The sequence below is a fragment of the Convolutriloba macropyga genome, chromosome 4 (assembly GCF_964194025.1).
Source record: "Convolutriloba macropyga chromosome 4, txConMacr16.3, whole genome shotgun sequence".
Classification (NCBI taxonomy): Eukaryota; Metazoa; Xenacoelomorpha; order Acoela; family Convolutidae; genus Convolutriloba; species Convolutriloba macropyga.
The window spans coordinates 38,743,223-38,767,486 of NC_134471.1; the positions used below are offsets into that span (position 1 = coordinate 38,743,223).

The 24,264-nt window shown below is 39.9% G+C and overlaps 1 protein-coding gene across 1 annotated transcript in view; it reads right to left on the minus strand.

The window, feature by feature from the left end:
* LOC142338422 (uncharacterized) overlaps positions 1 to 23,290 on the minus strand; it is a 109,553-nt gene extending 86,263 nt beyond the window's left edge. The window contains exons 1-6 of the mRNA XM_075388177.1: positions 22,851 to 23,290; positions 9,498 to 9,656; positions 6,700 to 6,749; positions 6,373 to 6,522; positions 3,342 to 3,402; positions 799 to 948 (exon numbers count right to left, since the gene is read on the minus strand). Of these exons, the coding sequence (XP_075244292.1) occupies positions 799 to 948; positions 3,342 to 3,402; positions 6,373 to 6,522; positions 6,700 to 6,749; positions 9,498 to 9,656; positions 22,851 to 23,088 (808 nt within the window). The 5' untranslated portion in view covers positions 23,089 to 23,290. The remainder of the gene's footprint in view (positions 1 to 798; positions 949 to 3,341; positions 3,403 to 6,372; positions 6,523 to 6,699; positions 6,750 to 9,497; positions 9,657 to 22,850) is intronic.
* Positions 23,291 to 24,264: the final 974 nt, after the last annotated feature.

A 24,264-nucleotide genomic window follows, 5' to 3' on the forward strand; every position in this document is an offset into this window, starting at 1 on the left:
AAGGTTTACATGGTTAGGAAATTACGTATATTTGTAATTTCCTAGCCATATAAACCTTACAAAAAGATTATGTTTAGGCTCAACGAAAATTATGTTTAACGAACTTTTTCCGAGCTTTTTATGCCAAATAGAACGTATTTTGTGTGCATTTAATCTTTTTGTTAGGTTTACATGGTTAAGAAATATGACGTAATAATTTTTCTCGCTGGATAGATTCTCGCTTTATTTAAATAGCGCTTTAAATCCTCGCTGCTCTTTTATTTACTCAGTAACATCCTCCGGCCCGGGAGAAGATGTTGGGAGAATCGGTACAAGCTTAACGAGTGGGCGGACGAGCGATCCGGATGACGTGCGTAAGACGGTGGAGCGGGCGACGCTGTCGGAGCCGCACCGAAGTTCTTCAATCCGAGCAGATGGATAGTAACCCCTAGGGTTGCTTTCTTCAACGATCCAAACTAAATCACCGACCTTGAGGTGCTGCTCGGCATCGGGGGGGGGGGGTGGGGGTGGCCTAATTGGGACTAAGTTAGCTGATTGGTACTAACTAAGATTGAGTTCAGGTGCTTGAAATTGTGAATGAGAGAGAACTTTTGATCACGCAAAGCGCAGAAAGTCAAAGGCGTAAAATTTACTCGAGAAGCCAAAAAACGGTCAAGCAAAGATTTTGCATAAAAACGACATTCACGTTTCCAATAATTGCTTCTCTTCGAGAGCAATTAATATCATCATAAGAAGCCTTTTGTCAAAACAATTTCAAGTTTTTTCAAGCTTGGGCTCGTGCAAAAAGTGTTAGTTAACCAGCCACGTGTTGATCATGCTCCAACTGTTTTGTGAGCCTGTGATGCACCTCCCTCATATCATTCACATGTCCCTCCATCTGTCTCTCTCCCCTCTGCAGAGAACTCATTCCCTGTGCGAATGACGTCATCTGAGAAACCTGTCTGAACTCTAAACAAGGCTCAGCGCAGTCAGACAGAAGGTCAGGTATATTCCGAAGTGTCGAATTGCTAGATTTTAGCTTAGATATTTACAGTTTGAACTTGAAATCTTAGGACAATTAAAAAGTACCTCGATTCTTTTCACTTTGCAGCTTAAAACTCAAAACGTACACGTCTGTTCCTTCGGTAGGTTTTGCAGACCGACTATACCTTTAAAAATTAACCGATCTTACGCAAGTAATTACCACCCTGAAAATTGTAGAAAAAGTGGTCGAATGTGATCATGAGCGGCGGCAAAAATGAATTAAAACACTTACCTGCACATTTTAAAATGCCCAAAGTCTGCAGTGCCAGAAGTTAATATGCCAGAAGTTGCTACTTGGCCAGAACTTGACTTCCGTTGACTTTCGTCATTTTAAAACGTGCGCGTTTCGTGTTTTAAGCATGGTTAAGTGACTCTCCAGAAGTGACTTCGAAATTCTGACCTAATATCTCGAACCGCTTCGCGATTCTCCATAAACGCCAGAAGTTCTCCTTCAAGAAGAGTCCCGTAACCATTAGTGAAAGTTAGTTCTATTAAAAGGGATAAACTGTTGTAATTAATTTTTTCGCTTCTTTAGGTATCTTATTGGTTCTGTTGTGACTAATTTTCAACTGAATTAAGCATCGGGAACAGAAATGACGGATATTGCCAATTTTAAGCAAATTTGATCTAAGTGTCCTTAATGTTTGCTTTGTCAACAAAAACTCACCAAAATATAATAAAACATGGCTCATTTGTTTAGTTGCTGACAAGTGAGTTAAAAACAAAACATGAAAACCTAACCAACTAACGTCGGAGTGGTTATTGCTCTCGGATGGCTACTGGGGAATTCGAATAGTTAAAGCCTACTTCAGGGGCACTATATTCACTGGGGTTGGTGCTTCACATGACGCCATTAGAAGTGCCCTGACCCCGCACACTCAACCCAGCACTCCGATTTATTCCCCCTCAATTAAACCCCTCTCCCTAATGCAAAATTTTCAATACTTCTTCCCCCTCTTTCTCAGTTAAACGTGAAGTACCGTCCCTGCGCCCTGCTACTGATGATACAAACTACTCGCCAGTTTTTTAAGAGCAATTTTCACGATTTTAGTTCTCAATGTTCATTAATGTTAATTTTATAGTGTTTGCTCTGTTAACAATCAGAGGCTGTTTTTCTGTTTTTTTGTGTGTTTGTTTTAATATATACTCTATTGACTATCAAAAGCTGTTTTTGTTTTGAAAATAATGATCTGGTCATCACATTGTTTAACTCATTGGTTTGTAATTGAGGTGGGGGGGGGGGGTGAAGAGGGTCAAAATTTATGTCCCAGCAGTAATTGAATTGCACACTTGGGGGTTTGGGGGTGGGGGTTTGACTGAGGGCAATTAATAAGAGAAGTGAAGTGTGTGCGTGTGTGCGCATGTGTGTGTGTGTGCTGGGGATGAAACGATGAGGGTGTCAAACTCTAAGATCCACCCCTCATACCGCAAATTTATGTCTCCAAAATTTTTTCGGCAAACCTTATAGTTAGAGTCTAGTAAACCGAAAAACTCTCAGCGAGTTTAAAGCCCACCGGCTGTTTCCTGTTTATATTTTTGAGGATGAAAAGTCGAAAGGGTCTGACGAAAAATTGTTCTAGCGAAAAATTGCCTAAAGAAGAAGGCAGCGTTAATATAGTTGCTACAAACATCGTCCCAATAATAGGCAACATTGAAAAATCACTGCTGCTCTTTTTCTGATTCAAATGTTATCTTTGTAGGAATTTTTAACTTCTTTGTAGAATACAGAATTTTTTAAGAAGCGTGAAACCAAGTCAAATCAAAGCTGCCTTTACTTACATTTGATATCAGGAATAACCTAACAAATTTTAAAATCATCTAATTTAAATCTTTTTCTTTGCTTACAGGTAAAGAAAAAATTCAAGATCTTGGAAGCGTTCTGCTGCCGACAAAGGTCATATAATATATGATTGGTAACCAAGAGTTTTGCAATGTGTTGTAATTTTTTTTCGGTGTTTGTCTAAGATAACGCCTGATTTCAGAAGCCCCTGTGTGATGTATTTATACGTGTTTGAAGCGCCGAAACGCTAGATTAGGGGATAATTATAAAACAATTGTGCTTTTGTTTTGCCTAAAAAATTAAGAAGCCTAAAATTTACTAAAATGAGCACTGATTGTTCACTCTGTTTTTCCCTGTGCTGTTGATAAGTTTACCCAGCATTTATAATAATATTTGTTTCTCTCCGCTCTCCATCAGCAAAAGCTGGCTCAGCAAAACTCCTGGGCCGTATAAATTTCCCAACTTTAGATTGGGCTTTAAATAGAAAACTTCAACCAATTTGAGGGACGATTTGAAAAAGAAGTATGCGAATAATCACCAAAATTAGACAACAGCTCATCAACAGCGTTTGCTCCGATCTCTGATTTGGCCATGAATTCCTGAAACATTTTTTGCAAAAATGAATCTCAACGCATTATTATAAAATCTGTGACCTGATTATTTGCGAAGTAGTTTTTGAACAGTAGTGTTGTTAAACAAATTTATCAGAAAAAAAATTTCCAATAAGTTAAAAGAAAAACAACGACAAAATTACATTTCGTTCGAATATTAATGTTATTTAATAATTACATTTTGCGCAAAAACAATTTGCAGATAGCAAAAAATTCACTTTCAGGAGCGTCGAATTTAAAAATCTTACAATTTATTGAAAACAGCCACCAGCACAATTAAATTAGAAGGTCATATATTTCAAGTTTCTGACGCTGAAGGAAGTAATTTCAAGTTTCAAGGAAGTAATTTTCGTTGCATTAATACAAGCGTCCACAGACATTCAAATATAACCAACTAAACGTCGGAAGAATCGCTCTTGTACGACTAGTGGGAGCTCTAATCAATTGCAGCCTGCTTCAGTCGGGGGGAGGGAGGGGAGCCTAAATGGGACTAGAAAGTTCATAGTGGGCTTCAAATAACCACATTAGAGGTTAATATATACCACTTTTAAGATTTAAGTTGAAAATTGGCACCAGTTTTGGCGCTCTTTTTATTTGACTTTTGGTATTAAATTGCCGCCAATTGAGTTCAGCTGCTTGAAATTGTGACTGAGAGGGAATTTTAGATCGCGCAAAACGCAAAAAGTCAAGGGCTTAAAGTTCACTCGAAAAGTCAAATGGTCCAGCAAAAAATTTGCATAAACATAGCTGGCACATTTCCAGAAAATAGCTTCGTAGATCTGCAGTATCAAAAAAACAGTAAAAAAGACAGACCAAAAAATTCGTCTTTTCTTTGAAGGCTGATATGTTCTATTTTGATTAGAAACCTGTATAAGTTTTTGCTGCTTGTATTAGCTCCTCTCTAATTACCTTCATTTTGAAAGACACTCACCCATTTGACCTTATCTCTGTGAATTAAAGTAAATAAAAGTCGATTTCAAAGTGAGGAAGTCATTTTTCTGAGTGAAGTAATTCAAGTGTGACCAAAAATCACGCAAACGAACAAAAAAACTCGCTCCATAAAGAGCGAAAAATTACTTCACGCATGCATTTCAGTTGAAATTGTATGAACGAACGAACAAAAAACAGATTTGAATTGGTTGTGACGTCATATGGTCGTAACAAAAATTGGGACGACGAAATAAAGAAACATAGCCGGAAGAAATCCGGAAGCAATTCGAAGCATCAAAACTTCACAACAAAAAAACCGTTTTTACCGCCAAAGTCAATACTTTTTGTATTAAATCATTTACTCGTTACCTCCACGGGTTTGATCTAAGATTGGTGAAATTTAGACCTTTGTCACAAAGAGAAACAAAATGTAGCAAAGTTTCATATTTTTTAAAACGTTTGGTAACGTTAAAAAAGTCCAAAACAATTAGGTTGGTCAAATACTATCAATTGCCCTCAAATAATTTATGATTCGAATCTCAAAAATATCGAGAAAACAAACGGCCGATAAAAATCTTAGAAACTAAGTTAAGTTTTTCTAATAAAGAATGCTCGAAATTCAGAATCCGAAAACCACTACAATTTAAGTTTTTATCACTGGAATTAGTACAAAATTAACTTATTCTTCCTCGATGTTTATATTCTAGACAACAACTTTCTTTCATACTAATTCAAATCTTAAATTATTCATAGAAAATATATAAGCAACAGAATAAAAATAAAAACCAAAAAATCGTTTAAAAACAATACCCAGGCCTTAAAAAATCTGCGATAAGTAGTAATAATTGGAGGTTTTTGGAAAAATTTTCTACCAAACTCTCAAGACTGCCCTATGTTGAATGAAATCAACTGCAAACAGAAGAAATGACGAAAATCTAAGAAAAAGCTGAAATCATTCATTTTTTAACAACTGAAAAAATCAATATAGCGAATATAAATGTAGGTGCCAGGACAAAGATAGAGTAATACAAGCTAGAATGTAAAGAATGTGAACACAATGTAAGGCACACCATAACAAAAAGACCAATTCTTGAGAATTCAAACATGTGAAACTTTAAAGCTTTTTGCAGAAAATGTTCAATAAATTTTTAAGACTGCACTTATGAAAAGAAACTTAACTGTTTTTCAGAAACCTAACTCACAAAACGATTGAATATTTATTGAAACGAAACTAAAGTCCCTAATGTTGCACAAAAAAACTTTTTATATTAATTAAAACCAAAATACAACAACAACTGAGAAAAATTGGAAAAGAAAACTACCAAAAATCGGATTAGCACAAGTACATTTTTTTTTAAAAAATACATTAAGGTAAAAAAAGCCGTCGAGTATATGAATTATCAAAGGGAAGTTGCTATATTAACTGATTTTTGACAAAAAGAGGGCTGAAAGATCCACAAATGAAGAAACTATTTAAAAAAACAAAAATTAACTAAAAAATCAAGAAATATGTGCCAATTTTGAACTTCAAACGCATTTTCAGACTCTGCAAAACACTGTGGTATCAATTTCCGCGTTTTACATTTCAATATAGCATCGAATAGAAATTATTTTTACATAAAACCAAATTACAGGCAAAAAAAACTGGGCCACTTGGACAAAAAAAACGGCTAAAAACGGTTATCTATATTTGCCATTCATTCAAAAACTACTCTTCAAAATCAAAAAGTCATTCACTAAACGCAACCCATGATCAAAAATTTAGTTCACACGTCAATTTAACTCACTTTCGCTTTTAGGTCAGAACATGGTCTGAACGAATAGTACTTCCGGTACAAAAAAACTTAAAAAACCAATACTCCTCGAGTCGTAAAAAAAGAGAAAGCCAATAATAGCCCCAGCTATCGCTGTGCTGCTATTAAAAAAAGGCACACACGTTTACAATAATTGCTTCTCTACGAGAGCAACTAAACATAATTTTTGATATGATGCTTTTGTATGTTTTTGTACGTGTGCGGTATACTTGACCTCAATTGTGATGGCATTCTCTTGGTTGTTATTATCTGCAGCTGTAGTCCTGTGGTTAACATCATCCAGAACTTCCACTACGAATTGCTTGTATTTGTTCAACAAAAGAAGCCTATCCTCCAGGTAGTGTAAGTCAACTGCTAGAAATTTCTAGAATAAAAAAATGATCGATGCATAGATAAATCAATTTCATCATATAGTTCTGGGCCTCATCGAACATTTTCTGTTCACAGAGAAGTTGTGAATATAAACATAAATTTCCCAATAAAGTAGAAAATGTGAAGTTTACAGGTGAAAAAAAAAGTATGGTAATCTTTTCCTACTCACAACAATTTGATTGCATTCTGCATCCGCCGCTTCTTTCTCCATTCTGAATTCTGAAAGATAAACATAACCGACTAATGTCGGGCGAATTGCTCTCAAACGACCGGCGACCGGTTGGCTTCGTCAGTAACTAGCCACGGTATAGTGAGAATAGCTTTAGATTAATTGATGGTGCGTGAGGTGAGCGCACGGGGGGGGGGGCTACGACGGGAGGGCGTTTTTTGGCTGCATGAGGCCCTTACGGCCTGAACGATGTGCAGGAGTGGGGATGGGGGCAACAAGAGAGGGGGCCGGATGGGTGAGGGGGTGGTGGGGGTCAACCTCTAAGAACCGCCCTTCACACCATAAGTATAAGTCTCCAAATCAATGTCTGTGAATCGCATACTTGGAGCTGAAGGGTTCTTAGAGCACTTAATGCCCGCTGAATGCTACCTGTTCATGCCGTTTTTGAGGACGATAAGTCAAATGGGTCAGACAAAAAATCGGTCAAGCGAGAAACCGCATAAAAAAGACCTCTAGGACTAATATGATTGCTGCAAACTTCGTTTGAGAGCAATTAAAAATCAGTAAGTGTGAGAAAAGAACAAAATTCAACTGCCACTGATATTTTACCTAAGATTGAAAATTTCCCATGTTGCTAATTCTTATGGTTTCTGATTGACTCATTATTTTCATAATGTATGAGAGCCAGAAATAACTCGAAAACAAATTAAAAACTAATTCTACTAGCAAAAATTTGCAAAAAATTTACAGGAATGCTGAGAATTTTTTCCTGTCAAATCTTCCAACCACAACTTTTTGAGAACAATGGAAATAAAAACATAAACCGAATAACGTCGGAAAAATTGCTCAGTATTGCTCAGAATTGCTCCAAATTTAATTCAGGGGCTGTAGCCTCGATAATTTTTCTTTATAAGTGTGAAAACTTGAACCAACGGTAGTATTTGAACCCCGACCATCTGAGTTCAATTCTGTCAACTCGAAGGAGGTATTAACTGTTTGGGGGTATATGTGAAATTGGAACAGTACTGCATTCGAACCAGCATCTCTTACTTGCAAGCTTTGTCTGACCCATTTAGAACAACTGGTATTAAGCTCTCGAAATCTTTTATACCCGTTCTCACGTTCTTTGTTACAATTAAGGCTCCATTTCTCTAGCCAAGTATACGTTGCACAAACTTAGCTTATGCACAATTTACAATAGGTTATTCTCTCTCAACCTTAACATTAACTAATCGGCTATGAGGGACTTTTCATCGAGTCTTTAACAATCAGTATTGTTTGAACAATAAACTTTATTTCGGAGTGCGAGCAATTGAAATCACTCAAAAATCAAGAATAAGTGCACGAAAAAGTCACTTGAGAAGTCAAGGATTATACTAAAAGATATGCACAGAATGGTCAAGCAAAAAATTTGCGCAAAAAAGAAGCACACGTTTACAATAATTGCTTTTCATTCGAGAGCAATTAAAAATAAAAATACATACGTGCAAATTGGCCGAAACTTGACAAAGATGAGAAATTACCGGAACTTCATTAAAAAAAGATAAGATATAATTGTACAAATTTTTCGTTTAAGATTTGTGATTAGTTTGTATTCACATATTTTGGCACAGAAAACTGCAAATACGCAGCAAATCAAATGAAAATTTGCAGACATATGGTTGAAAAAATAACAACACGCTCACTTTGAAAAGATGTTCAAAAAAACAAATACCGCTTACATTTGAGTAAGCTGGCCTCACTAGAGCACTAGGATTACGATTAAAAAACTAATCCGGGTTTGTAAAAACATGTCTTCTTTTCTCGATGGTCAAATTTTTCGCGAAATTCTGTATGGTCCCGCAGATTCGAAACATGAACGCGTTTTTTGCATTACTTAGCAATAATTCGCACAAATCTAAATTATGGCTAGATTTGTGTCTGAATCGTCTGATCAAGGCCAATTTTTGTCTGGATCAACCGGTTCATATTTCCAGCACCTCACCCCGATGGCCGGAGCATCTGTTTTGCGCTGGATATAAAAACTTTTGGTCGGATATCCCGGCCTGCCTTGGCTAAGATTATAGCCAGAACGGGGATATGGAGGAAAAGTAGAATTTAGACATTTTAAGCCGTTAGTTCTCCACTCGATATGCCATTAAGTGGTCAGACTAGATTTTAATGGGGAAAACCTTAGAAGAAGAGTGAGTAGCGATAAAGTGGCGATGAAAATCTTGAACCTTCCCACTTGGTAATATCAGGCTGAGGTAGCAGAGAGCAGCTGTTTTTGGCCAGACAGTCCAAGTTCGAAGTGCCCTCTGACCAGAGCGTTATCTTAATAGAACGGTCTAATCATCAGACTCAATCGCACTCAATTTTTTTTCGCTTGAACTCTGCGCTCGAATTAATCTATGGTCAAAATCAAGTGCGCACGAAAGTGCACTCGAATTCACTATTCACTTTTATGACTCAAGTGCGCTCAAAACTGTTTCTGCTCACATCAATTAAACCCGCATCTTCAATTTTCCCGTTTATTCTTCTTCCACGGGGCTACATGTTTCCTAATTGTCACCCAATAAATCTTTCATGACTGAAAAAGTTAAATAAGAGCGGATTTGATTTTAAAGTTTTTCTAATTTTGTAACTCATTGCACAATTTTGTTAAAATTCAGCAAGAAATATTAATAAGCGTTTGTTTTCTATTTTTTTCACTTTTTTACACTTTTTTGTTGACCGAAACAGCCTTTCCACTCTGGTCTCTGTTTGTAGAATAAGAGTGAATTAGTACTCGAAATGGACGGATTTCATCGGAACCAAACCTTTGCGCCTAGAGTCTGCCTCTCTGAGAGTGGATGTATTGTGGATCCTCTTCAGAAATTGACCAAAGTCACTCATTGTCATCTTCAGTTCCCTCTCCTTCTTCTGCAGCTCCTCCTTCCGCTCTCTCAGCCCATTCAGAGATTTCTTCAGTTCAGCATCTGGAAACGGACAGATAATTGTCCATACGTGAGGAATTTCCAGGATGAGGTTTTGCAAGACTTTTCCCTCTTATCATTACAAGTGTCTCCTGTACCAAATTTTTGATTAGATTCGCTCTTATTAATAGCTGGTTTCCACTTTTATATCTTAATTTATTTTAAAAGTGAACTCTACCAACTGATATTTAAACCTCCACGGCAAATTTATCTAAAAGTTGGTTTATTTCGGTACCACTAGACGCTTCCACTAGACCACTGGACACTGAGGGACTAATGAGATTGCTGATATTGAATGATTCCAATGATCTAAAGACATTGAATTTTAGTCTGAGTAGTCTGGAAAAACAATGGTCGCTCAACATATGCATGCTTATTAAAAGTATAGTATTTGCTTTTTCTAGTTGACTTTTCAGAACTCGCCATTGCCTCGAAATTAAAAAAAAACAATTAATGGTTTTCTTTTAAAGATGAAATGCCTGCCCAGAGAAAACAAGCTCTTATTAATTATTATTTTGAGTTACGCGTACAATCAGATATTTTCACAATTTATTTCGTGACTAAGACGCCGTTTGCTTAAAAATTTGAAGTTGTGAAGCTTTTAACAACTGTCAATTTAAAATGAAGAAATCAAAAATTATCTTTAATTGGCAAATACTAATCTAAACTTTTTATGAAAAAATTCAACTTTGATAAAATCACTCCACTTAAGTTGACAATCAGCCTATTTTTTAACTATTGTTAAAGCTGAGCTCGCAAAAAAAAAATTCGGAATTATTTGAGACTTCTTCAAAAAACAACCGGTTTCTGCTGCAACTTCAGTTGCAGTTTTTTGTGGACATTTGTTGTTGAGGGGTGTAAAACCAGATGCGCCTCATTTTGTGTATAAAAATGAACCGATCAATGTTTTGCCCCACAATACAGGTGAAAACGAGAATTAAGGTCCAATAAACTGCTGCCTGAATATTTGTGAAAATACGAAATATAAAGGATCCACTGCAACCAGTGGATCACGCTGGAAATATGAAGAATGGAATGTTTATTTATCATAACTCCATAAATCAATTTTTTAAACAATTTTATGAAAACTGAAGGGCGTTATTTTTTAGAAAAAAAAAGATGTGAAATATTGATGTTGGCAGTGGTATTGATGTGGTATTGTTGTTGGCAAAATAAACTGTTTTATAAGTTTATCACAACAATCAAGCTAAACATGAGAGGCCGGGAGCGGCACCAAAATAAAGGTGATAAACACTCTTTCGAAAGATAAATTCCAATCATAATATCTAATGAGACGGATATCAATAGCGAGGCATAACTATCTTCCACAACGTATAACGGAAAAAGGCCCCTCTCACTGGCCCGGCAAATCTAGCTTGATCTTTTTAGCAGGTATTTTGTCTGAGTCGATTTTCGACTCAGATTGGTCGCCGATACGTTTTCGAAACATAAAAATATTAAGCCTAAAAAGAGCGCAATCGATTCAGTATATTAGTAGGCTCAACGAAAATTATGTTTAACGAACTTTTTCCGAGCTTTTTATGCCAAATAGAACGTATTTTGTGTGCATTTAATCTTTTTGTAAGGCTTACATGATTAAGAAATTACTTAACCTTTCTTTTCTCGCTGCTTAAATGGCGCTGCAAAAGGATTCTTCATTTCACGCTTTAAAAAGCATTGCTCATTTAGTTTACTCGGTAAATTCCTCCGGCCCGGAAGAAAATGTTGGGAGGATTGGTACAAGCTTAACGAGTGGGCGGACGAGCGATCCGGATGGCGTGCGTAAGACGGCGGAGCGGGCGACGCTGTCGGAGCCGTACCGAAGCTCTTCAATCCGAGCAGTTGGATAGTAACCCCTAGGGTTGCTTTCTTCAACGATCCAAACTAAATCACCGACCTTGAGGTGCTGCTCGGCAGGCGTCTGCCACTTAGATCTACGGTTCAGTGCAGGTACATACTCCTTGAGCCAACGTGCCCAAATTGCATTGGCGTATGACTGTGCACGGGCGTACCGCTTACGATGATCAAACTGGTCGACGCCAACGATTGACGGAATTCTGGTTGCTTGGTTACCGAGTAGAAAATCATTAGGTGTTATTGCGCCTAGGTCGGACGGGTCGGCGCTTACGGGCGTTAAGGGACGTGAGTTTAGTGCGTATTCGACCAGACAAAAAGTAGTGTTCAACACCTCATCTGTGGGGCGACGCGTACCGAGGATAGTGTACAGTACTCTTTTAAAACTACGAACTAACCTCTCCCAGATGCCACCTTGGTGTGGCGCACTGGGTGGATTGAACCTCCACTTAATGCCCTTATGTGCAAGTTCGGCAGCGATGTTAAGCGTATACCATTTTTCCACACATTCACGGAGCTCTTTCTCCGCTCCAATGAAGTTCGTACCATTATCCGACCAAGTCATAGCAGGAGTACCCCGACGGGAGACGAACCGCTAAACTCCCATTACACAGGAACTAGTGTCCATGGACGGTACAACTTCAACATGGACAGCACGAGTAGTGAGACAAGTGAAGAGAAATCCCCACCTCTTCTCGGTAGTCCGACAAACTGTGACGTAGAATGGGCCGAAGTAATCAACCCCGGTGTTGGTAAAGAGAGGAGACTGGTATGCGAGTCTCTCCTCCGGGAGGTCTGCCATGATAGGCTGAATGGTTGCTGCACGGAACTTTCTACACAAGACGCAGTTTGATTTGATGGAACGCAGTGTGGAACGTAGTTTAAGGATGGCATAACGTTCTTGTACCTTTGACCTTAAGTAGTCGATGCCCTGATGATGGTTCCTCAAATGAGTATGGCGCACAAACAGTTTAACAAAAGTATGACGCGCATCGAGCACGATAGGATGCCTAGTGTCAAAGTCAATTTCCACTAGCCGTCGGAGTCGACCAGAGGAACGGATGAGACCATGAGGTCCAATAAACGGAGTAAACAGAGCAATGCGGCTGCTCTTCTTAACGGATTTGTTTTCAAGAAGATCCTTTCTTTCAGTATTAAAGAACTCTCCTTGAACCAAGTACTGGAGATGACGCTCGGCTTCGTCAAGCTCAACAGGGTCGGCTATGCTGCCGTCTACGGTACGGTAACTTTCATGAGATGGTAAAAGACGGAGCACATATGCGGTGACACGAAGTAATTTTTGATAAGAACTGAACTTATCAAACGGGATTAGATTAAAGCTTTGTCCCTTAGGCGGCTTGGTTACGGATGCGGCTAGAGGTGAGATGGAGTCATCATCTTGTTCCTTGGTTACAACGCCGAGTTTGATGTTATCAACGACGTCAGTATTTGGCACAAAAGGGAATTGCTTAGTTCTCAAGAAGTCAGGACTCCTCACCCAGCTACTTGATTGCAAAACTTCAGCGGACATGCCACGCGTGCCAGCATCTGCCGGATTATCACAAGTGGCGACGTGGTTCCATTGGTCAACGCTGGTGTTCTCAAGGATTTCACTAACCCGATTTGCAATGAAGATGGGATGTTTGTTTGTTGAGTTTATCCACTGCAAGACGATGGTACTATCTGTCCACATAAAGACTTTATCCAAAGTAACCATTAATGCTCGACAAATTTCCCTTTTTAAACGGGCAACGAGGAGAGCGGCTTGTAATTCCAACTTTGGAACTGTCATTACCTTCATAGGTGCAACACGGGCCTTGCCCAAGACAAACGCCAGCTCTGTTTTTATCTCCCCGGAGTTGCAAGTTACTTGAGCCCTAAGAAAACCTACTGCACTGAATACGTCTTGCGAGCTATCACCAAACATGTGGAGTTCAAGGTGTTGGAATGGTCCTGAAAAGTAACTTCTCGGTATATTGATCTCAGCTAACCGCGGCAGTTCAACGCACCAGGCAAGGAATCTGTCAACTGTGTCTTTGTGTAACTCGTCATCCCAACTTTGTCCATTGACACGCCAAATGTCTTTCAAGATTAACCGAGCACCAACAGTGAACGGTGCAACAAGACCAATTGGGTCGTAGACCTTTGACACGAGACTCAAGACCAAGCGCTGTGTTATACTTTTCGTGATGGTGCTGTTAGTACCCCTACTCACAACCAGAGTATCGTTGTGGTGATCCCACTTAAGCCCGAGCACGTGCATTGATTCCTCCTTGGATGAAACGATGACCTTCGGTTCAGTGGATTGAGCAGACCCATCAATTCGGTCAGCCAGATCTGGTACATTGCTTACAAACTTTGTAAGCTTGAACCCACCTAGATGAAGAAGATGTACCAATTCCTTCGACCTAATGAGGGCCCTCTCGGGGGATTCCACAGAGTCCAAGTAATCGTCCATGTAGAAGTTCTCAAGGACGGCTTTCGCAGCTTCTGGGTACTCCTTAGCATTATGGCGTGCCGTGCGCTGAAGTGCGTAGTTGGCGCAGGTGGGCGAATCTTTTGCCCCAAAGATGTGGCGCGTATACTGGTGTACCACAACGTTTGATGTGGGGTCCTCCCGCCACAAAAAAGCGCAATGATGGTTGATCACGTGCTAACACTCCAACTTGGAGGAACATTCCCTCGATGTCGGCGGATACGTCAAATGGATGTTGTCTGAACCGTAGGAGTACATAGATTAGGTTTTGCAGTAGGTCAGGTCCGGTGAGTAATGACTTATTAAGAGATGCGCCATGGAATTTTGCTGCTTCGTTTAGTACCCTACGAACCTTGCCCGACTTGTTCGGGTTAACAACCGGATGGTGTGGTAGGTACCACTCTCGTTCCGAGCGACTTTCCACCTTATGTGCATCTTTGAACCTTACTACGTAGCCTTTGTCTAAGTCCTCTTTGATGGCACTCGAGTACTTTTCCCTTAATGTCTGATCTTTCGTGAGCCGCTTTTCCAAAGACTTTAATTGAACAAGCGCTGAGAAATAATTGTTGGGCAGTTCGATGGTATCTTAAGCCCATAGCATTCCGACATCATACCTTTTTCAATTATGCACGGTGGTGTTTTCAAGAATTTCATGTGCACGTGCATCCGAGTCGGACCGTGGATCTACTTGCTTAAGTGCGCCGTATGACTCCATGTCGTACCAAAATTTTACCTGACTAGCGAGTTCAAAATCCTGCTCCATATTTGCTTTAAAACAAGTCGAGACTAGACCTGAAAACGACGGTAGAGGACCGCTTAGAACCCAACCTGTGGGTAAGCGAACAGCGAAGGGCGAGCACTTCTCGTCGGCAGCGAAGTACTCTAACGGGCGGATGGCATGATACACATCCTGTCCAAGTATCATCTCAATGTTTCCATAGCAATATGTAACTGGGTCTAGAACTGCTAGGTGCGGGTATGTTTCCTGAAGTGCTTTAATGTTGATGATATCGGCGCCTACATTCAAATCTTCCTTTACGTAAGGGCTTACTTTAAATGGTTCAAATGCTTGGTTGTCGCGTGGTGTTACAATTAGTTCGACTAACTTAGTGTCTACGACCTCCTCGGTATTTATACCCTTGACTGTTAGTTTCAACGCTGTACCGTGCAAACCAAGTCTATTTGCAAGATCATTGGACACACAAGAGTTACTGCAAGCGGTATCGCACGAAACTAAAGCCGTGGTATCTTTACCAGAAGAGCTCTTCAACTGTAATTCAGTCACCTGAAGGAGGCCTTTCACATTACTTACAGATGACAAAGTAGTGGTCTTACTCGATGATTGGACACTAGAAAATTTACTTTGATTTGCGCCAGCATTAGAATTACTATTGTTGTTGTTTGAAGGGGATTTTGATGGATAAACCCTCTCAGCTCCATGGAGAAGTGTATTATGGGAGCTGTTGCAACCGTCCTTTCTGCATTTCCTAGGATTTGGGCATTGCCTAAACATATGTTTTTCTCTCAAACATGAGAAACACAGTTTTGCTTCCGCCACTGCCCCTGCTCGCTGAGTGGGAGACTTTTCTTTGAATACCCTACACTCCCAGATGCGATGGTTACCTTTACAAACAATGCAGCGAGGGGTTGCAGGCGTTGCCGATGTTGAGGCTGGTCTCTGAGTGCCCTTACTTTGTGTATTAGCAGCAAAAGTTCTTGAGGCAACTTTGGTCTTTACTACTGAGTTGGTGTTATCCTCAGTTCTTGCCTTCGATGAAGTTTGTTTCATTAAATCATGTGCCTCGGCCTTCTCCTTCAACCAATAGTTGAAGTCAAGGAGTGTTGGTTTTACCCAATGTTTCTTCACTGTGAAGAGTGACCAAGACTCTTTCAGATTGAGAGGCAATTTTCGCACAGCCGTGTTGAGAAGTGAGGCGCTCTTAAGGTCTGAGTCATATGAAAGTGATTTAAAGACCCCAACAAGACTTGAAATTGTTGCAGAATAGTTTATGATGTTATCACTATTGTGCATCTTTAATGGAGGAAAAGAGCTGAGTTTGTCTAAGTGTACACTGACTACTGCCTGTGGTCGGCCAAATTTACGTTCAAGTGTCTAAAGTGCATCCTTATACATTACACCACAGTATGCGAACTCAGCGATGGCGGTTTTAGCTTTTCCAGTTACAAGAGTTTTTAAGTATGTTAACTTGACATCATCAGTCAAGGGCTGTGAGTCTATGGCGCTTTTAAATTGTCCGAACCATTCGTGCCACTGCAGGGGATCACCATTGTACTGTGACAACTTCCACTCGGGCAGTGGATCGTTCTTCTTACAAGTAAATGCGTCCGCCAACTGCTTTATCAAGTCCGCAGAGTCCAAAGAAGGAGCCGAAGGTGTGGGATGCGGCGGGCCACCCCAACACAACGGGTTCGGAACGGTAGCTCCATACGTTGGCGGAATGATCGGAGTGACAAAGGTGGGGGCGGTACCTGCGGAAGAACTAAATGGATTCGCTTGCATGAAGTCTGATGTTACGTAATTTTGAGCGCCTGCTGCTGATTGTACATGAGGGGAGCGGTGCGATGTAGATATATGAGGGTTGATTAACGGGGCCGGTTGTACGGTGTATAAATTTGCACATGTACGTACAAGGAGTACTGCATTAGGTGGGACTGCTGCCGGAAAACGCCAGACATTTGGATCTGGAGGAGCAGGAGGTGCGTGAGTTATGGGTACAAAGTTTTGGGGCTGAAAACTCTTTTGTGGAGGTGGTGGATGAATTAATTGAGGCACGAAATTGTTTGCGGAGGAAATGAATGGTGAAGAAGGAGAATGGGGTATCAGATTGACATTATTCGCCACGGGGTTAGTGGCTTGTAGTGGGAGTGCTTGTGGCGGCGAAGGAGGAAAGCGGAATACTGGTGGGATTAACGGAAAATGCGGTGGTGCGGGGTTTAGGACGGGGGATGGAGGGGCTGGTACATTTATGTGTGCTTGTTGCGGATTAAGTGCTAGCGGAGCATTAACAAGTGTGTTTAAAGGTAGTGAACGCGAGGGGCTGACTAAATTCAACTGTCCCGGCATGCTCGACCTGCGAGGGAATTGATGATCTAACTGTAAACCATCGAAGTGCATTGTTGCTTGAGACAGTTGTCGGGCTGTGTTTGGGGCGTTTAGTTTAGTTGGCATACCAACGTTTATTGGTGGTGATGGAGGCGTATATTGAGGCTGTCGCTGCTCTTGCATGATGTTGTTTGCAACATGTGCGTCATTGGTTACATTGGTTCTACTACTTGGTTCATGGACAGGGAGGTTGATGTTGGCCTCAACTTGACCATGTGTATTGAGATTGAAGTGTGAGTTTGGAAGTTGAGCTGAAGAAGGTCGCTGGACAAATGCTTGGTTGGATTGGGCGATGGAACCAGAAGAGTGCAAACTCGGTTCGTTTGCAACATCTGCCATGTTCGCGGCCGGTGACGAATTAACCCAATCTTGAACAAGTTTCTTGCTCTTGACTGAACTTCTTTCCGTAAAGAGCCCGCTCATTTTGCCTGTACCACACCCGTCCGCTGATGATTTTGCCATCAACTCAATTTCCTCAAGGGCTGCAGCAGCTACTTCCTTGCGATGATCCTCCTCAAGCTGCTCAATTTCCAATTCCCGCAATTTGGTTTGTTTTTCAATTTCAAGACGCTGTCTAGCAATGCGAAGCTTTGCCTCATGTTGTTTCTCAAGTTCCTCCCTTTTGAGTCTTGATAGTTCTAAGTCTCGTTGACGCTGACTTGATCTTTTTGAAGAAGTCAAATGTGAACCTGATCTTGATTGGTGAGAGGTATACAGCTCTGCTGTCTCTTTTGTCATGGACCGAATTGATATACCCTCGAGCAGCAGCAATGAACTAGTCAGTTTTCTTTGTTACACTCTCTAATTATTTCTCAAGATTCTTACAGGCAGCGTCTGGATCTTCAGTTTTTTGTGCCAGATCAAAGAGCTCTTCATTCTTATCAACTACTCTAGTAAAAGCATCTTTGCACTTCACAATCAGACGTTCGAGCTTAACTTTCCTGTCTTGCTTATCAACAGCATTGTTAATTTCACCATAGATGTTATTAAGTTCAGCCTCTAATTTTGCCCTCGCACTATAAAGTTTGTTGAATTTGTCCTGTAAAGTTGTCACGATCTTAAGAAAAACAGGAAGCAAAAGTTTAATTTGGTACTAATATAAAGTACACACATATGCAGCAACACAACACAAATGGGTTATACCGAACCCTAGTGTGACGGTTTGCCTAGCAAACCGCCAAAGAGCAAAGATGTTCGTCGAGTACAATAGTACCCGGCGAAAGAAAGAAAGAACGGTGCGCAGGAAGCGCGAAACGGGACAGGACGGGAGACGGGACGGACGGGAAGAGACGCCGAAAGAGTAACGCACGACCCAACGGGAAACCGGACGGACAAACGGGAGAGTCGGGCGAATGGCGCGCGACGAAACGGGAAAACGGCACGGGCGGGGCAGAAACGTCGGGCGGATGGCGCGCAACGAAACGGGAAAACGGCACGGGCGGGTCAGAAACGTCGGGCGGATGGCTAGCGACGAAACGGGAAAACGGTACGGGCGGGGCGGAAACGTCGGGCGCATGGCGCGCGACGAAACGGGAAAACGGCACGGGCGGGGCGGGAACCACAAGCGAGGAGGCGGGAAGATCGATGCTAGCAGACCACAGCAACAAACTCAACCAAACAAGCTAGCCGTAACTCCAGAATAAACTTAAGTCACACCCTAGAAAGAAGGAGAGGAGCTACTGCCAGGTAAACTAGCACAAAACATTATGGGGCTTTATCAACGGCATCAAAACATGAAACAATTTACGGCAACGGTGTAGTATAACCAAAAGTCGAAAAGATCAGGAAATTTACTAGCCGTAACTCCAGAACAAACTTAAGTCACACCCTAGCAAACCACCCTACCCAGACAACAAAAAGGCATACTACAAAAATTAATAAGCTACAACAAATTGATAGCAAACAAGTGTGGTGAAAGTCACGAAACAAACCAGCCGTAACTCTAGAATGAACTTAAGTCACACCCTAGCAAGGAATGAGACTAAATAACAAACCAGCATACTAGCAGAAAGAAATTTTACTACATCAAAAATTCAACATACTACATCATAAAACAAATAAACGGGGGATAGAAAGAAACAAGATGACACGGAAACAAAAAGGACGGAAACGGAAAAATGAAACCGGATAACCTGCGGAAAACGGACGGTAGTGAATAACTCAAAGAATGGGGAGAGCGAAAAGTTTAGTAAGGCGCTATCGGAGAGAACCAACCACAAACTAACCCGTAACTCGTGAGTTAACTAAGTCAAACCGCCAGTCAGCGGGTAGACTCCCACAACAGCGCAAGGCTAAGTGACATTCAGGTTATCAAAGGCTTGTGTGAGTTCCGCCTCCTCAAACGCATGACGGGTGCGAAGCGTTTTACGACGGCGCTTTGAAAGTTTCTTCTGTCGGGAGCGTGTTATCAAGGACCGGAGGTTGTTCTTATGAGCTAAGACTATAGTGATTGTTTTCAGCTCAAGCGCAGGCCTTTGGTGTAACGCTCTGTACTCTTTAAGTAAACTAAGATCTTTCTGTTTACGTTTAGACACAATGTCTTTCACTAAATGGATGGTAACTAGAGTACTACGCTTGAGCTGATTGTAAATATCAGGAGTTCTTCCTCTGGGGCAATACCCTATAGCTTCTATGCGCTCCTGATACTTTTCAAGCACTTCAATAAGCTGCGAAGGTCTTAAAGGCTTATTGTTGTTACTGCGATGACGGGACAATGAATTGTTCACCACATCATGCCATATAACTAGCCTCTTTTTTTCACGGAAGAAATGACTCAATTGGAACTGAGCAGTTTTTCGTACTTTCACAGCGTTAGAATTGAAACTCAGACCCGGTAATGCGTAAATTCCTTTTTACAATGGTCTTGTAACGCTTGAAGCAATGTTTTTATGGCGTGATGCAGTGAACTTGCAGCTAATATGAAAACCATATAAAGTTTCTACATCATAACTGATGTGAGTTATTTGGAATATTCTAAGTCTAAATATATAAGTTTCTCAGCTCCCTTCTCTAAAAAAGATTGTATTTCGCTGAGACCTGTCAAGATAGTACTACTTGCTTTTCTGTGCAATCTGGCGGAAAAAGATTTGTAATATTTTAAGTCTAAGTATATATAAATGTTTCTGAGCTCCCTTTTCTAAAAATATTCTATTTCGCTGCGACTTGTCAAGATAGTACTACTTGCTTTTCTTTACAATCTGGCGGAAAAAGATATGTGAATTTCAGAAGCTTTGCTCTAACTCTGAGCCTCAGGGTTTTTAAACTCAAAAACTATGAGGGGTAGGTTATCGGCAACCGGGGAAATTATCCAAAAAAAATGAGAATGAGTCAAGTTAAGAGGATTTAACTAGATTTGCCGGTTTCTATGATCAATTTAGAACATCAGAAAAAATAGTGAGTTCAGTTGAGTCCTACAGTTTTTCTTTGCATCAGTAACATTGTTCTTTTTGTCCAACTTGTCACCATTAACATGTGCTGTTTTGTCCAAATCTTGCAAGATTTGGTTCCCAGGACTCTATTGTCTAGCCACACTTTGCTGTTTCTCGCTGATATCAGTTCCAAACACATCTTTGAAAAAACGCGCAAATTTCCTCGTGAACAGACCAGCTCCACATGCAATATCAAGAGCATAAGAGTTTGTGTGACCTCTATCGGCAGAAGTGACCATTGTTTTCTCCTTTGAGGTTACGTAATCAAGGACGTAATTTACAAGTATTTCGGGATAATCTGCTCATTTACAAGTTGTGCGGGAAACGGTCATAAACAATAGATTGATCGTTGAACCCATACAGGTCTTGTTTCGAACTTTAAATGTCGGTAAATGTCGGTCGTGGATAACAGTGTGAGTTATTCTCGGTATTGTTGTTGGCAAAATAAACTGTTTTATAAGTTTATCACAACAATCAAGCTAAACATGAGAGGCCGGGAGCGGCACCAAAATAAAGGTGATAAACACTCTTTCGAAAGATAAATTCCAATCATAATATCTAATGAGACGGATATCAATAGCGAGGCATAACTATCTTCCACAACGTATAACGGCAAAAGGCCCCTCTCACTGGCCCGGCAAATCTAGCTTGATCTTTTTAGCAGGTATTTTGTCTGAGTCGATTTTCGACTCAGATTGGTCACCGATACGTTTTCGAAACATAGAAATATTAAGCCTAAAAAGAGCGCAATCGATTCAGTATATTAGTAGGCTCAACGAAAATTATGTTTAACGAACTTTTTCCGAGCTTTTTATGCCAAATAGAACGTATTTTGTGTGCATTTAATCTTTTTGTAAGGCTTACATGATTAAGAAATTACTTAACCTTTCTTTTCTCGCTGCTTAAATGGCGCTGCAAAAGGATTGTTCATTTCACGCTCTAAATAGCATTGCTCATTTAGTTTACTCGGTAACATGCGCACTTAATTTTTATTTTCACCACCACTTTTTCCCCCTCACCCAGTCTTGATACAATAAGTTTAAGCTAATTTTTTAAAATCAAAGTAACAAAATTCACCAATTATTTGACATCAAAACACCCACGTTAGTCGGTTATGTTTTGGCAGAATTCTCGTGGCTCCAATTTTTCAATTTTGAATTAAAAAAATGGTGAAAAATTTGTTCCTATTGTTTTGATTTTTGCGTGATCACTGAGAAAATGCCATTTTGGTCTAGGAAAACAGATCTAAAGCAGTTGCTCTGAAAAATTCAGAAATTAGTTTGAGCCTTTCTTGGCTCGCAATTTGGACAAGCAATTTTGAACAATGTGCATATCAGATCCAATGGGCATGCAACATCAATAAAAGTGGGAAAAGTTTTTAGTTTTCTTCAATGACAACCAAACTAGTAAAATTAGAGAAACTTCAATTTTAATAAATTGTTTCCACCTTTTGCTCTGCAATGCCCTTGAGCAAAAATTTTAAAGAAATTGAAAAAATAGTGAAGAAAAGTTTGTTAAACATAAACCGACTAACGTCAGACGAATGCTAGTACTACTGGCGAGGTAAATAGTTAAAAACGGGGCATAGACGAGAAAAATTTCTACGGTGCAAAAACATTTGACTGTGATTGCGTTCGACCGCGTACCTCTAAGATAAAGTCCCAGGACTTAAAAAACTACGCTACACTGTCAACCAACTGTCATCGCTCAGAATCGGTTTTCTTACAGCAATGGACTTAATTTTTGAGAGCGAAATTCAAATCACTCAAAGAATCAAAAATTCAAACCCGGAAACGCACTCAAGAAGTTAAATCGAACAAATAATCTATAAGAAAACGGTCAAGCAAAAATTCAAATTAAAAAAGACACAACCTTACAATAATTGCCTCAAACTTTGTTTGAGAGCAATTAATAGCGGAAATTTTATTAAGATTACTTTCAATTTACTTTGTTCCACTAGTCTCCAGTATAATCAAAATAAACAAAACTTGAATAAAAAATAAAGTTATTTAGAAGTAAAGCTGACTGCAAATTATAACAGATTGACTTTCGGGCCACCAAAATTTCAACTTTGGCGGACAGTTTCTTGAGGAGGAAAATGCCCCCGACTGTTGGGTTTGAGGTAATCGTATAAAAAAATTTAAATAAACCTTTATGTAAAATATGGTTCGCGCGTCGGGGGTGCACCCACAATTGCGGAGGGGGCGGAAAGTGCGGAGGGGGCGGAAACGTGAAAGATCCCCATTTTTATTCAAGAAAACTTTTTTCATAGGAGAAAAGGTTGGACCTTTTAATAGTTTTGTTATATACGTTACCTAAATTTATGAGCTGAAAATAATCACATAGAAGCTGCCTGTGATCTGTTTGCCTTTGAGTCCTATTTGCCCGAATGGACCCTTTCCTTGGGCCAATAGTCTTCCGCCTATTCTCAGGTGGCTCCTCATCACAAGTTGTGTTACTCTCAACACTCATCGAGGCCATCGGTATGAGGTCCCCTAGACTCATATGGGATGTCGTGTTTTCAGTACTGACGTCATGTATATATTTGTTCATATTGTTTTATTATAGGGTCAATAGGAGTTGAACTCTTTCTTGAATGCGCAGTTCTAAAGTCTCGCGTAATATAGCTCAAGTATTCTAAAAAGTATTGCGAAAAAATTCAAACAAAAAGTCAATCGCTTTAAACAATTTAAAGTGTTTTGATATGAAAAAGAAAATTGCTTGCTTTAAGTAAGATAAAACATATAATCTTACAACAATCACAAAATTGGAAAAAATGGAAAAGCAGTCGCTCTTTCCGTAACAATACAAAAATAGCTTATTAAATAAGAATACGTTAGACCACAAGTTTATCTGTACTCTAACAAAACAGTACATAACTCTAATGGTACTCTATTGAATTCGCCGCCCTCTAAGAGGAGTTCTAGAAAAAAGTACAAAAAGATGACATTATTTTGCTTCAAAACACGATTGCTCTAGTTAAGAGTATAATTCATGACTATGTCAACTTGCCATTTTATATAGTGATATCTTTAATTCGCGCTGTTAAATTTGGCATATCGGATTTGGCTTTTTGCGGATTTGCTGCTCAATTTTTGTACATATTAATAGAGCATAATCTGTATAATCAGTGTCGACGACAGATCATTTCCATAAAATGTTGAAAACATGACAATTTGCATATCAGAGATGATAGAAAGGTATAAATTAGAAAGCAAAATAAAATGCGTTTTGTTGTGATGCTCATGTTAATGTAACCAGTACAAAATTTACCGTTTCACATAGTATGTTGTAACTGAGTACAGTGCTAAATAGTTTTTACATATAACTTTGCTGGAAACAATAACTTGAAAACTTGAAATTGTAAAAATTTCCCAAAAGTGATAGAGTTCTGCAAAGTGATTAGAAAATTGGGATCTATTCTGTTCCCCCCCCCCCCCCCAGCTTAGTGAACATAAATTTTTTATGACCCCCAGACGCACGTGCTATTTTCTTACATAGTAACTTGCTATAACAACATAGAATTTGTAACTGGCGGCCATAAAAAACACTGGGGGGCCGAAACAGAATAGATCCGAAAATTCGTATTACCATTAGACAAACAGAAATGTGGATTCTCAAATGAAAAAAAAAACAGCGCTATACCCGATGTATCAAGTTTCTAAGTACACGATAGAACTTGAATAGCGGCTTGAGGAACTTAGCGCCCGGACACACAGGGTTTTGACC